At 34.9% G+C, this 14,797-nt stretch overlaps 2 protein-coding genes across 4 annotated transcripts in view; both read right to left on the reverse strand.

The window, feature by feature from the left end:
• The window catches only part of LOC114272602 (disease resistance protein At4g27190), a 63,215-nt gene that overhangs the window by 22,504 nt on the left and 25,914 nt on the right, over positions 1-14,797 (reverse strand). For all 3 annotated transcript variants that reach the window (XM_082879339.1, XM_082879340.1, XM_082879341.1), the window contains exon 2: positions 581-3,534. In XM_082879339.1, the coding sequence (XP_082735465.1) occupies positions 581-2,110 (1,530 nt within the window). In that variant the 5' untranslated portion in view covers positions 2,111-3,534. The remainder of the gene's footprint in view (positions 1-580; positions 3,535-14,797) is intronic.
• Positions 2,163-3,255, reverse strand: LOC114316342 (putative disease resistance protein At1g61310). The gene is made up of 2 exons (XM_082881084.1): positions 2,221-3,255; positions 2,163-2,171 (listed from the first exon to the last, which is right to left on the reverse strand). Exons 1-2 carry the CDS (start codon positions 3,253-3,255, stop codon positions 2,163-2,165), a joined length of 1,044 nt encoding a protein of 347 aa, XP_082737210.1.

The following is a 14,797-nucleotide window of genomic DNA, read 5'->3' on the forward strand; positions in this document are numbered from 1 at the left end:
TATGTATAATTTGGTGACAAGAGCTTTGGTGATATTTTTTTGGACGAATAATTTGGAAAGACTATGGTACACACCCTTCAAAAGGTGTGTACCATATGCACTTTATAACTAAACAATAAAATGATATAACTCCATACTTTTGTGTCATAATTAAAAAAAAAAATATAACTGAATAATATATGAGATATAACTAAAGATCTCATGAATCACAACTAAAATAATATGATAACTAAAGAAGAAAATTAATCATAACTAAATAAAAAAAAAAACGGCATAACTATGTATGCATACCATACATCCCTTTCAAGGTGTGTATTACCCCAAGTAATTTGGATTTTATTTAAGAGACCTTAACTTTGACTCTTCTTTCCCAGAAAAAAGAAAGAAATTAAAAAAAGAAATAAATAAATAAATAAAATAGTGAATGAAAAGTCTTATGTGGCAGGGGCATACCAAATCACATAAAAGTTTGAGGGTATAAGACTCACTATATTACTATATTACCTAACACATAAAACATTTTCAAATAATTAGCTATAAAGGATTGAAAGCGCATAAAAAAGTTATTGACGAAACATACCTTTTCATTAAAGAGAGAGTGTGCTTGGGTAGATGAATTTTCCTTAGCGGTCGTCGTCTTCTCCATTTTGAGGTAGAAGCTTACGAGGCTGGGTAGACTTCTCAACTCCATATATTTCAATTGACTAAAATTAATTGCCTCACTTGTGACTGCCTCTTCATTTTTTTCTCCTTCATTTCCAACAATTCCTTCCATGACCTCACAATCTGTTATTACTAGTTGTTGAATTTGCAGAAGTCCTCTTACGCATGATGGGGAGAAGAGATATTTCAACTTACAATCTTTAATTGTTAATTCAGTTAATTTATTGAAGGACCCTGATGGATGTAGTCCGTGATACACCTTCTGTGAACCTTCCACTTTTTCCAAATGAAGCACTTCAGCTCTCTTCAACAAAACATTAAACTCATCCCTTAAGGGAACGCCTACAAGTTTAAACATCCTTACTGATGACTGATATTCAGAATAATGAAACCTTTCACCCATTGATATTATAAATCTGGTCAAGTTTTCAAAGATGTCTTTAGGCAGTAACATGGCATTTGGTATGTGTATATGTAAAGTGGTTAATTGCGTCAACTTCCTCAACTCATCAAGATTCACTTTGCTTCTTTCCTTGTTGCCTGCCTTCCATGGCATAAGATTATATACCTTCCGTGGCATAGGATTATCTAAAATGTACAATTCTTCCAGGCGAGACAAATTGGATATGACACCTTGTGAAATCTTTGAGAGTTCGTTACAATCTCTCAAATCTAACAACCGAAGTTGAGTCAATTGTCCAATCTCTGATGGTAAGGCCTTGATATCAGAACCCCGAAGACTAAGTATTTCAAGGTTGTTCTTTAGATCCTTGACTATAGTTATGTCTTTCAACTGGCATTTATTTAGACATAACATCCGAAGGTTAACCAAATTTGCAAGTGATGGTGGGAGTTGCAACATACGTACTCCATTCAATTCTAAAACTGTAAGTTTCTCCATCCCATCGAAAAACATGTCTGGAATAATAACCGAGGGATATTCCAACAATAAGGTGGGATTGATACAATCCAACAATAAGGTGTGGAGTTGTGGACTTCCCAATTTATTTGGAACCTCATGAATAGTTTTGGACCTTAACGAGATTGCCAAGTAAGATTCATACGTACCTTTTTCCGGCCACTCATGGACACCATGTTTTACAAGAATTGCCTTGTCATCATCAGCAACTGAAACAGCAACATCTCGAATGACATCATGCATTTTTACAACGTTTTTATTTGTGTCATCTAACAACAAAGAACGAGTTTTGAGTGTATCGACTACTGTACGTACTGCATCTCTTACTGTTTCAAGTGTATCCTGCTTTTCAGCAAGCAACCTCCTCGCCGTGCAATGTCTCACCAATTCATCTATTGGAATCTCGGCATCTTCAGGAAACATACAACAGAGCAAGAAGCATGATTTTGCATCCATGGATAATTGATCATAGCTCAACTTCAAGGAGTTATACAACTTTGGGTCAATTCCCTCAATTTTCTTTAGCATAGACTTTTCAGCTTCTCAAGTGCGTTTTTCCAAACATACTTCTCCTTATCTTTTAATGCACCTCCAACAATAAGTATAGCAACCGGCAAACCTTGACACTCTTTACACACCTCTTTTGCTATATCATGTAGTTCAGGGGAATCAACAGAATTTCCTACCTTCTTCTTGAATAGGGCCCATGCTTCTGTCTCTGATAGTACTTTGATCTGAAATTCTGTATCCATTTCCATATTTTTCCACACATCTCGATTTCGAGACGTTATCACAATTTTGTTCCTATCTTTAATAGGAATACCTATTGTGGTCAAGTTTAGTTCATGCCAAATATCATCCAATATTATTAGATTTTTCTTCCCATTGTCCAATCGCTGCCACAATTTTTTTGCTCTGTCATTGTCATCAGTAATTGTCACTACATCGGGTTTTGGATTCAAACCCCCAACCAACTGCATTTGGATTTTGCTCACATTTGCATCCTGAGAGACAACTGCCATCACAACTTCATCAAAAAGTCCATCTTTTTTCACTTGTTTGCTGACCTCTTCAACCATTTTCGTCTTACCTACCCCTCCTGGTCCATGTACCCCAATCTTACAAGCATTGAGATCTTTTAACGCATCCATGATCTTGTTGAAAACAGATTCTCTTGAATCGAAACTCATATAATCCATACTCACAAGCTCCGCACTGGATGATAATAAAAGTTCCGGAGGAGGTGGCTTAGGGCGTGAAACTTTGTCAAACTTTCCCTTTTGAGTGAGATTCTTGATATCACCAATCTTCCTTTCTGCTTGCTTGCTCAATTTGTAGCGTGAGATGTAGTCGGGACATGAAAATTTAAAGCATTGCATGCTTTCCTTATTGGTTTTGTGGTTTACAAATTCTTCAACTTCTCTTATCATCTTGTCCGCCTCTGTTTGCCAGTTTGAAACATTAGCCTCAATGTCTTCACCAAGGGTCTTGTATTTATCAACTTCTTCATTGACTTTTTGCCACTGATCTTCCAGGTTCTTCTTTTCAGCATCCAACTTCTCCAGGTTTCCTTTGTAGCAAGTAACAAAACGGATATGACACACCACCGATTGGATCACTGTATCAACAATTTTTTCTACAATCTTATCCAGTATGGTTTGGGGACTACACATTTTCAATTCACTCTTTTTCTTATCTCTTTGTGATTTTTTTTTTTTTTTTTTGGTTTTGGGGGGGGGGGGGGGGGGGGGGGGGGGATGTAGAAGGATATGGTAGAAACGAGAGGTTCAAAGCAAATGCTAATGCTAACAATAGAAACAACGTAAATATTGCAACAGAAACTAGTCAAGACTTGTGGTAAATGTCAAGTTTCTTATCTTTCAACTTCGAAAGTTAATATGTCAACCATCAGGCCTGAGATTCAAATTTGAGAAGATAGAAGCTGCCTTTATCTGCAATTAAGAGAGAAGAAAAAGAAAAATGATATAAATTACACTCTGCATCTACAATACTTTTGCATTCAATTTAGTACTTAAACTATTGTTTTTAATCAATGTGGTTGCTGTAAAATACTTTAACAGAAAAATGATATGTGCCACTAAATTGAAGTACAAAGTGAAAAAAAATATTAATACAAATGTGAAAGCGAGAAAATATTGTATTTTATTTATTATTATTTTTTTTGACCAATCTCGAGACTCACGCAAAGCACTCTCTCTATGTGGATCAGGGAGAGCCTGCAAGCGTAGTCCCGAGGAGCAGATTGCTCCTAAAAAAATTTAACGTGAGACCTAAACGGAGCACACTACTCATAGACCCCAAGTAGCACTCACTAGACCAACCCCTTGGGGTTGAGAAAATATTATACTTGTAGAACATGTATTTTTATGTCTAAGAATAAAATGAAAATTAAAGATTTAAAGTCGACAAAACTTATTTTTTATTAACGATGTGTTTGATTTATAGATTTGGTTAGGAATTTGAAAAAGAAAAGAGAAGGTAAAGAAAATGTGAATGGAATATGATTTTTTTTCTTTTTTTTTTCTTTTTTTTTTGTATATAAGTTCTTTTTCAAATTTGTTATTCAAACACAACTTTACGATCAAATTGGATAATTGTATATTTTAAATCAAGGGATTAGTGGTTAAATATATAGAAAGAAAGAAGATAAGTTGAGAAAGAACATAAATTCAGAAATAGAATCCTTAGCATAATTTCAATAGAAAATTATTGGGTGCTCACCAATGACCTTCTGATTTGAATTACTAGTTTTATATGATGATTTAAAATCCATCAAGATTTAAATACTTAACTCAATCGTGAAATTCATTAATAAATTATTATATTTAAATTTGAGTCATTGTTCTTGAATGATTAAGGTCAAATCTCTGGTTTAAAATTCATTTATATCCAAACAGGTCCTTACGTTGTGTTTGGATTATAGATTTGAATAGTAATTTGGAAAGAAAAAAAAATATTGAAAAAAATTAACATATATTTCATTTATATTTCACTTATCTTTTTTCTATTTTCTTTTTAAATTCCTATCTAAATTTATTATCCAAACACAATCTCAGAATATTTGCGAATTAAATTCATAAAAACATGAATCTAGAATAAACTTGCTAAAAATCTATTTGTCTGCAACAGCAAAAACTAATGAGATAAGCCCGCAATCTAATTTGAGCCAAAAACATAAGTGGAAGCATTTGGTAATATATTTCCACATACTACCTAAGAATAATGGGATTGGATGAATACAACTGGAGAGGTGATTTCACACTTCGGTGGGTTCATTTTGGGTAAACTATTCATTTTGTTGTAATATTCACTGAACATAACATTTATATAAAAAAAAAATTAAAGGAAAATTAAAAATAAATAAACCTAAAGTTTTAACTTTGTAACAAAATAAATTTTAATTTTTTTAATTTTGTTAATTTAAACCATAATATTTTGATTTATTTTCAGTATAAATCATTAGTTTATACATTACACGTGTAGGATGACTTTTGATTTGTTCTCCTGTCTATTGGATAAAGTAGTTTTTGGCAAGTCCCAATATGTCAAAAGACATTACACGTGTAGGATGACTTTTGATTTGGTATTTAGAAGTTTGCACCCACATCGGACTTGTGGGGGCACATAAAATGATTTGTGAGAGTTAAGGCCTTCTAGAGTAGGCTTTGCAATAGTGTCATAGGCTTTAGTACTAATTGACAAGCCTGAAAACAAAGCTGGAAATGTTTTTCAAAGAGTACTACAACATACTGAAAGGCATTCATAAAGGCCGATCTAGCTCTAGTATTGCAACATGCATCACCAATTCAGGTTCTAATTAAAATCTGACCCTAGAGAAAAATTACCAGCGTTCAGCTCTTCACTCTGATCGCACTCTCATTTACATGAAAAATTAAACTTCAGTACGGGCCGGACAAGAAGCAATACTAAATTAAACAGCCTCCCTTCATTAGACGTTACAAAGGAAGCATTTGACCGGAGGAATTTTTGTACCCAAATTGGCACTGCCAGGCACTATTTTTCCTGAGTGGGGGGAACAAAGAGGCCCAAGCTATCAAATTTGAAGCTATGTCATCGGATATAACAGTTGCAATTTGAATTCGAGTCTAAACAAGACAATTGGTGTTAACTAGTTCTTACCAAGTGTTAGAACCTAGCAACTCTCTGTGTAAATGTGTGAGCAAAAAATTGTATGAGATTCGCTCATTAAGTTGAGAATTAGGGACATCCATCTTCAAGGGGATTCCCTATGCATTGTTCAAGCAATCAATATCTTAGAGGAAGTGCAATCAACGTGTGGCCGGTTATGAAGCACGGATACAGGTACGAATATTGGTACTAGTACGAAACAGGCACATCAATACGGTAAAATCCAAAAAAAGTAGGTTACAAGTACGGCTATGGCTACAACTTGGTATAAGCTTGTAAAAAAATATTTATTTTTAATTTAGAGTAATGTAAAAATTAATTAAATAGTTTAATTTGTTAAGATCCAACTTACAATTAACATTTAATGCCAAAAGTAAAGGTATAAATCAAAATTAAATGTCAATATATTAAATAACTTACAAACCATAGTTTTAAAATCATACTAAGTATAAAAATAAAAATAAAAAAGAAGTCTAGTGAAAGGAGTTTCATCTCTGTAGTAAAATAAAATATTATTTCAACTAAGGTATGGTACAGCTTGGATATATAGCAAAAACGTCTTAGTACGCCAAAAATTAAGTAGAAAAAATTTGGATACATGTTTCGTGTACGCGGTACGTATGCAGAAATATCATACGATGCATCATACGCCGGTACATACCCGCTACGGGTCGACATATTTTTCAAAGTATCCATGCTTTATAAGTGGCCGGTTTCGAAAGTTTGTAGTCTCTCATATTCCTAGGCTGGTAATAAGGTTGCACACTGTTTAGCTAGGAAAGCTGTAGATTCTGCTCTTAAGGTGTTTGGCTTGAAGAGGCCCCAGTCTCTCTTGTTTCAATTGTAGCTTTTGATATTGTTAGTTGAATTTTGAGTTGATGCCCCCCAAAAAAACAAATTGTATGAAATAAATACATAAACATATAAAAGAAATTTTATTAAAAAAATCTAGAAAATAAATCATACAACACCCTTGCAAATTGTAGGAACAATAAGTTGAGACTTATGTTGGACACAATCTACGTAAAGCAGATTTCGCTCCCGCTCGGGTGCTTTGAGTTTTATTGGTTCTACTTCCCAAGATGCAACGATTATACTCAAAGTTGCAATACTACAACTTCAAGCCCGACGAATCATACCCAGTGTTATAACTCTCTCTTTCTAAGAGAAGTTCCAAATCTCTAACTTGCAAAATATGTAGAAGCAAAAGAGAGTAAAGAAGAAAAGAAGGAGAAATTCGAAAATGGAATGGAATGGATTGCTAGAATGGGAAAGCTATTTATAGCCCCCAAGGTGCCTTAGTGGATGTTCAGAGTTGGCCAAAAAGACATGACAAGAAAATGTAGCCGTTCAAAAGCAAGACGATTGAAAAATTCAAAATTCAAATTTGAATTCAAATTTTGGCACAAACAAATTTGAAATTTACGCAAAAAATTTTGAAAAAATTCAATTTTTTTGTCCAAAAAATATAATATAGATCAACCTGACCCATAAGCCCACAACCTGCACCACACACCCATATCTGTGCTCGGCACAGCTCGATTTGGTGTGCACATGTGTGTTTGGTAATTTGGATCCAAGCCCACTTTGTCCATAACTCTCCTCCTTACAAAACTTACATGCCCTAAGGGTCAAAACCCAAATCTCAAAGTTGAATCTTATATACACATATAAGTTTCCATGTCTTTCCTATGTGGCACAAGCCTATATCACCAATGTGTAGAAAACCCATCAAAACTCCATTTCCACGAAGCTCGCTTTGGAGTTGATTTCCAATTCACTTGTAAATGGTTTTTTCGAACCAATTGCATGACATTAATCACCAAAAGGCATAAAACACATCACCACTCAAACCTACAAAATAGTAACTGGGACCCATCTATATTTTACTCAAAGAACATGCAACAACATGCAAATAAAGTGGATACATAAAGAAAATACGCTACATTGAGATAGGTACCTTTTAGCTTTGAACTTTCCCTAGTGAAAGCCTATCGAACTTGCTGGCTACTTAGTGGATGTGATGCCTTGAATTGTTCAGCTGTTGGTGTAAGCCATGACAATAGACTAGACACAGAGTATCTCCAAACATAGTTTGTTTCTCACAATTGTGTTCATTTTGGCTTTGAACAACACTTGGTAATTCATGAGTGCTCTAGAGAATTTAGCCTTCTCAATTCTTATTGAACCAACCCAGTTCATACTCAAATAAGTGACTTCTTAATAAGAGTATCCTACTATATTCCACTTGGATGTGCAATACATAAGTAATCATTAAAAGAAAAGCTTATCCTACTAACTTTGCATGTTTAACTCTTCTTATCATAAAAATGAACATGAGAGAATCTCCTTAATGATACAGGAAGTCATTTATAATTTGATTTTCCCTTTGAACCTAGATTTTAGGATCTCCAGTCAGCTATGTTGGGTTACCATTATGGCGACTTTTAATTAGCAGACTTTAATACCATTCCCCTCAATAAATTGTACACTTGCTCTCTAGCTATCCCTTTAGTCAACGAATCCACAATGTTCTCTCTTGACCTTGTTAGGTCTATAAATCCTGATAAGTACTGTTCACTAGGCCCTGAGTCCAATGGGGTTAGGGGCCTCCCTCGAAGGGAAGGAGGTGCAAGGGGGTAATTTCTTGGCTACTTTGGTAATTTCCTATTGATTCCATATTGCCCTAATTTTATACTTATAAATAGATGAAGGAGATGCCTCTTTTGTATAAGAGAGTTGTATTGTTTTCTGATCATAGTAAAAACCATAACAGTAGCCTTATTCTCCGGTGAATCATGTAAATCATTGTGTTCTTTGTGTGTATGTGTGATTTGTTTAATTCATTTATCTTTCTTGTTTACTATTTTGTGTCTCACCAATCCTGATTATGATTGATTTCCTACCAGACCTTATATTTTCTATGAATATTATTCCATATGAGTGCAAATTCCGAACGGTATTATGTTATCGACAGATGTGTCGAGACTTACCATTATACATATGGCTATGTGCTCGTCCTATTTCTGTTTCGCTGTCATAGTGAATGCATATAGGTGGCACAAGCTTAGGCCACATTGGAATATCTTCTCGAAAATTGCGAAACCATTCTACTTCTTCTCATGTTTTAACGTTATAAATTTAGATTCCATTGTAGACCTTGTTATGCATGTCTGCTTGGAGGATTTTCAAAGGACTACAACACCTTTCTAGGTAAAGACATATCCACTTGTGGATTTTGAGTATCTGATATCCAATTTTTGTCGTTGTACCCCTCGAGTATAACTGAATATTTGGTATAATATTGGTCATAATTTCAAGTATGTCTTAGATATCCAAGTATCTTTATTATTGTTTTCCAATGATCTTTCCCTAGATTACCTATGTACCTACTTAACTTGCTCACTGCATAGGCTATGTCCAATCTAGTGCAATTCATTAGGTACATTAGCTTCTGATTATACGAGAGTATTCTAGTTGTGATATGCCTTTACATGTATTCTTTGATAAATAAAGACTAATATCAACAAGTGTTTCTCAACCTATTGAGATTGAGTTAAGACATATCCTTTCGATATTTTTGTAATTTTCATTCCTAGAATTACATCTATCACTCTCAAATCTTTCATGTCAAACTTGTTCAATAATTTCTTTATGAATTTAATCATGTCATTATTGTTGCCAATAATAAGCATGCCATCCACATAAAAACAAACTATGGCATAGCCTCTATCTGCGTTTTGAACATAGATACACTTGCCATATTCATTTACTTAAAACTATCTAAAACCATAGCACAGTGAAATTTTTCACGCCATTATTTCGAGGCTTGTTTTAAACTATAAAGGAATTTGTCAAGTTTGCCAACCTTCTTCTCTCGGCCTGAAACTAGAAACCTTTCCAGTTATTCCATATAGATCTCCTCATCTAAATCACCATTCAAGAAGGTTGTTTTAACATCCATTTACATATCTCCAAATTATACAGCAATTATTGCTATTAACATGCAAATAGATGTTATTTTTATCACTGGGGAATATCTGTCAAAATAATTACGGCTTTCCTTCTACATGTATCCTTTAACTACAAGCCTTCTCTTATACTTATCAATTGAACCATCTGCTTTCATTTTTCTTTTGAATATCCACTAATATCCAAGAGGTCAACCTCTTAGTGGAAGATCCACCAGTTCTCAAGTATGATTTTGCAAAATAGATTCAATTTCACTATCAGCCTCTTTCATTAATGGAACTTCAGAAACTGACAGTGCTTCCTTGAAATTTTGAGGTTCATTTTCAAACAGATATGTCAAAAAATTCGGACCAAAGTATTTAGATGTCCTAGCTCTCTTACAACGTCTAGGTTTATTCTTTTCCTTATCTGTTTGGTGTTCATTGCTATCCAAAGCAGTATCATAAGTCCTTTCAGTAGAACTCGTCTATTTAGTCTCAACTTTAGAAGTTTTTAACTCCTCAGTTTTCTTGCAAGGAAAAATATGTTCAAAGAACGGCGCATTTCTTGACTCAATAATAGTATTCACATGCGTATCAGGATTTTTCAAATTTATGAATCAAAAACTAATATACACTACTATCATTTACATAATCGATGAATAAATAATAAATGGTTTGTTGTCCTATATTATTAGTTTTAGGACTAGGGACCGCCACTTTTTCCAAACACCCTCACACTTTGAGATAATTGTAGGTAGCTCGTTGACCTTTCCATAACTCATAAGGTGTTTGGTTTGTTTTCATTTGGGGTATCCTATTAAGGATAAAGTTAGCAAACAAAATTGTCTCCCCCCATAAGTTCTGAGGTAACACTGAACTAATCAACATGGCATTCATCATCTCTTTTAGAGTTCAATTCTTTCTCTCAATAACTCTATTTGACTGAAGAGAATTAAATGTACTAGTTTGGTGAATAATACCATATTGAGAATAGAATTCCTCAAATGGTACATCATATTCACCTTCTCTGTTACTTCTTACTACCTTAATTATTTTGCCAAGTTAATTTTCAACCTCAATTTTATATTCCTTAAATGCTTTTAAAGCTTCACCTTTACTTCTTAATAAGTAAACATAACAATATTGGGTACAATCTGTGATAACCCCGACCTCCATAATATTATACTCAATTATTTCAATAAGCTTAATTGCATGATTGTGTGTTTAATTGTGTGATTATATGCTTAATTTTGCGATTATCTGTTGATACATGGAATATCTGTTCACTTATCGACTTAGAATCAGAAATTGAAAGCCCAAATGGCTTCAAAAACCAAAATTGACTAGTCCAATAGGCTAATTAGAATATTTAGAATTTTATGGCAACTTTAATTGAAATTTGATACAGATCAAAATAATTAGAACTAATCACAATTGAGTGGAATTAATTAGCCCTAAGCAAGCTTATTTAGTCTAAGCTAATTACACCTATATATATATATATATGATACATGCGCTTTTTTTTAGCTCAAAGTTGTACTTCGCTGAGATTTAGAGAGAAAGAGAGTGAGAAGCAACTCTAGAGAGAGAGAGAGAGAGAGAAGAGAATTGTAAAGGAATTGAGGGAGATTTGAAGAATTGAACTAAAGTACACTTGAATTCAAGCCTTAGGTATGATCTTCAACCATAATTCTTGTAAATAAAACATGTAGAAGTTGAATTCATCTAGTTCTTGAGTTCATTTGCATGCAATTGTACAATGAAGGCATAAATTACTTTGAATTGGAAGAATTGAGTTGAATTATGTACATGCATGCATGAATCACCAATTTGAGTTTGAATTTCATGGAATTTTCCACATGCATGAAGCTATATTTGACATTTTTGAAGGTGTTTCATTGTTTTACCACTTTTCATCTCATGCATGAGAGTTTTGAAAAGAAAAGAGTGCAATTCATGTCATGCATGTTTTCAACCTCATGATTTAAGCTTGATTTTGAAATTTGGTTCATGATTTTGAGTAATTGGTTTCAAATTGAGGGTGTTTTCATGTTACATAATGCTTTTCCATGTTTTTGCACCAAACTTGCAAGCTTTAAGCCTTTGGAATCATGTTTTGAGCTACAAACATAAATCTGGAAAATCCAGAATCTGACTAGTTCGCTCGAGCAAAGGATGTGGCCCTCGAGCGTAAAAGTTAAGCTCCCATAAATTTTTTAGAGAATTGCTCGGCGACTCGAGCAGCAAAACTTGTGCTCAAGTGAACCTTGTTTTGCATTACTCATGGCTCAAGCAACAGAAAGTTGGCTCGAGCCTAAAAATTAAGCAACCAATACTTTTACAGAGTTTTGCAGACCGCTCAAGCGACCAAAGTTGCACTTGAGCAAAGACCCTATTTTCAGCAAATTTTGACTAACTCTTTTAAGTGCATACTTATTTCAAGTACTCTTTGGCACCAATTGAACTCATATAATCATGGAATGTGTTAGAAACACGTAAGAACAGTTTAATTAAAGTGAAATGGTTATTGAATGGTGCTTCGATTGTGTATTTGTTATGTGTTTTGTATAGGTGGACATCCAAGGCCTAGTATCGATAGAACCCACTGTGAGTAGTAACTTTATAATGATATGTTCAAGTGATATTTACTTTCGAAACTGTTATCGATACATAAATGACTGAATAGTTTATCAAAACGTTATGATGATTGATGGCATGGTTTATTGAACTGCTATTTTCCTTAATGAATGAAGTTCCATTTGAATTTGTCATCGTCGCATCCTTTAGTGAGGCCCTTACCTGGGGGATATAATATCATGGACCATTTTTTTAACAAGCCATTGTCTGGGAGATATAATACCATGGCCCATTGTTTAATAGGCCCTTGCCTAGGGAAAACAATACCATGGCCCATTGGCCCTTGCCTGGGGGAAACAATACCATGGCCCATTGGACCAATTGAAACACAGAAATCTCTGATGTTAGACCCACATGGTCATATTGACCATGGAATATTGATTGACCTATCGTGGTCCCATTGAATGACACTTGTAGTCCCATTTTCATTAAAGCATTGCCACGTAAATTGAATGAAATGGCTATTGATATCAAGATTTGAGTAGAATTGGAAATTGATATTGGAAATGTTATCAAACTTCATTCATATAACTTCTTTATTCTGTTATTACTCATTGGGCCCTAGCTCACTATTTATATGTATATGTAGGTGAGCGAGTTGAGCATCAAGGATAGAGATTGCCTCGGAGTCACCCCATTGTCAGCCTTTTGTAGAGTTTTCGAGAAAGAGCCAGCTTGGGCTCGTGTGGAGCCAAGCAAAGTCTCAACCCCTTTTGTTTTGAACTTTTCATTTCGATTTTCGTATAGGGGTTTTTGTTTAATTATAAATTGTGGAGTTTTGTTGGATGGATTAGATGTTTCAAACTTTTGTTATCTATGCATTTTATGAATGGTTGCACAACTTTAATGTGAAGTCTTTTAATATAAGTACAGCTCAATGGATTATTTTCAAGTCTTACATTGCTTCCGCTAAGCCCCGCAAATTAATCTATAGATGTTTAATTAATTGAGGTCATGATGCTAAACCTATAGAGGCAGGTTTGGGTCTTGACAGAATGATATCAGAGCACGAGTTAAATCTCACTCACTAGTCCATTGAGCTATAGAGAGTCTAGAAAAGATTTCAGGATTGCATTCATGTATATTTGAAAATTTGAGTGCAATGATTTCGTGATTATATATGAAATTGTGTGCGTAAATATATTGTGTTTATCATGATACAAAGTTTTATATAGAAAATGGTGAGAACAAGAGGTGATGAACTAGATGAGGCAACCTCCTCAAGATTGGATAGAATGGAATGAAAGATCCAAGATATGGCTGAAGCTATAAGGCAACAGCAGCAACAGTGACAACCACAACAACAACAGCAACAACCACCACCCCCACCTCCAATGCCTGTGCCACCTCCAATACCGGGGTGTCAGATTGGTGATTGCACTATTGCATTGGCTAAGGAGTTTAAGAAGATGACGCTGCCCTTATTTCATGGAGGCATAGATCCGCTCAAGGCTAAAGCCTGGGTTTTGGGCATAGAGAAATTATTTGAAGTGTTTCACTACTCAGAGGCTTCGAAAGTCTTGTTAGCCGCATTCACATTATAAGACGAAGCTAGAAGATGGTGAATGCTAGTTCGAGAAGAAAATAGGGACATCACTTGGGCCCGTTTTCTAGAAATTTTCTATGAAAAGTACTTTCCACAATGTGTTAGAGATCGAAAAGTGTTTGAATTTGAACAACTCAAATAGGGAAACAAGTCAATTGCCGAATATGAGGCCCAATTCACAAAGTTGGCTCGTTTTGCACCACACATGGTTGATACAAACTATAAGAAAGCCAGAAAGTTTGAAGGAGGCCTACGTGACTCGATTTTGGATAGAGTTGATGTGCTTAAATTGCCAAAGTATGTGGATGTACTAGATAGAGCATTGATATCAGAAAAGAACATAGCCAACCGCAGTCAGAAATTTGAATGGAAGGGTAAAAGACAAAACTTCAACAAGGGAGCATCGTTCGCATCAAGCAAGAAATCCAAATCTGGGGCTTCCACTAATTCGGGGCAACCCAAAGTGGCAACTCAATACCTACTTGCACTGTTTATGGAAAGAAGCATCGAGGTGTTTGCTATCGCACTACAGCGGCCTATTATCAATGTGGAAAGGTAGGACAAATGGCAAAAGATTGTACACAGTCACGTCAGGGTGGTAACCGAGGTGCTACAAGCTCAATTGGATCAGTTCCCACAGCAAAACCAGCTGCAACACCGTCTACCACAAGAAATGAACAAAAGCAAGGAAGGGTTTTTGCATTAATTCTGGGGAACACTCATAATACAGAGGCAGTAATGTCAGGTATAATGTTCATTTGTGGTCAACCTGTTAATGTCTTAATTGATTGAGGGTCTACACATTCGTTTGTCTCTACAGTATTTGCTGAAACTTTGAATAGACCTATGGAAACATTGAGATATATATTGTGTGTTGCATCACCTACGATGGGGGGGATCCATGTTATG

Source organism: Camellia sinensis, chromosome 7 (genome assembly GCF_055761805.1).
Source record: "Camellia sinensis isolate YWXY chromosome 7, ASM5576180v1, whole genome shotgun sequence".
Classification (NCBI taxonomy): domain Eukaryota; kingdom Viridiplantae; phylum Streptophyta; class Magnoliopsida; order Ericales; family Theaceae; genus Camellia; species Camellia sinensis.

What these genes read in the sequence shown, in the direction of transcription:
- LOC114316342 (XM_082881084.1), bottom strand. Translation starts at nt 3,255, where the DNA reads ATGTGTAGTCCCCAAACCATACTGGATAAGATTGTAGAAAAAATTGTT.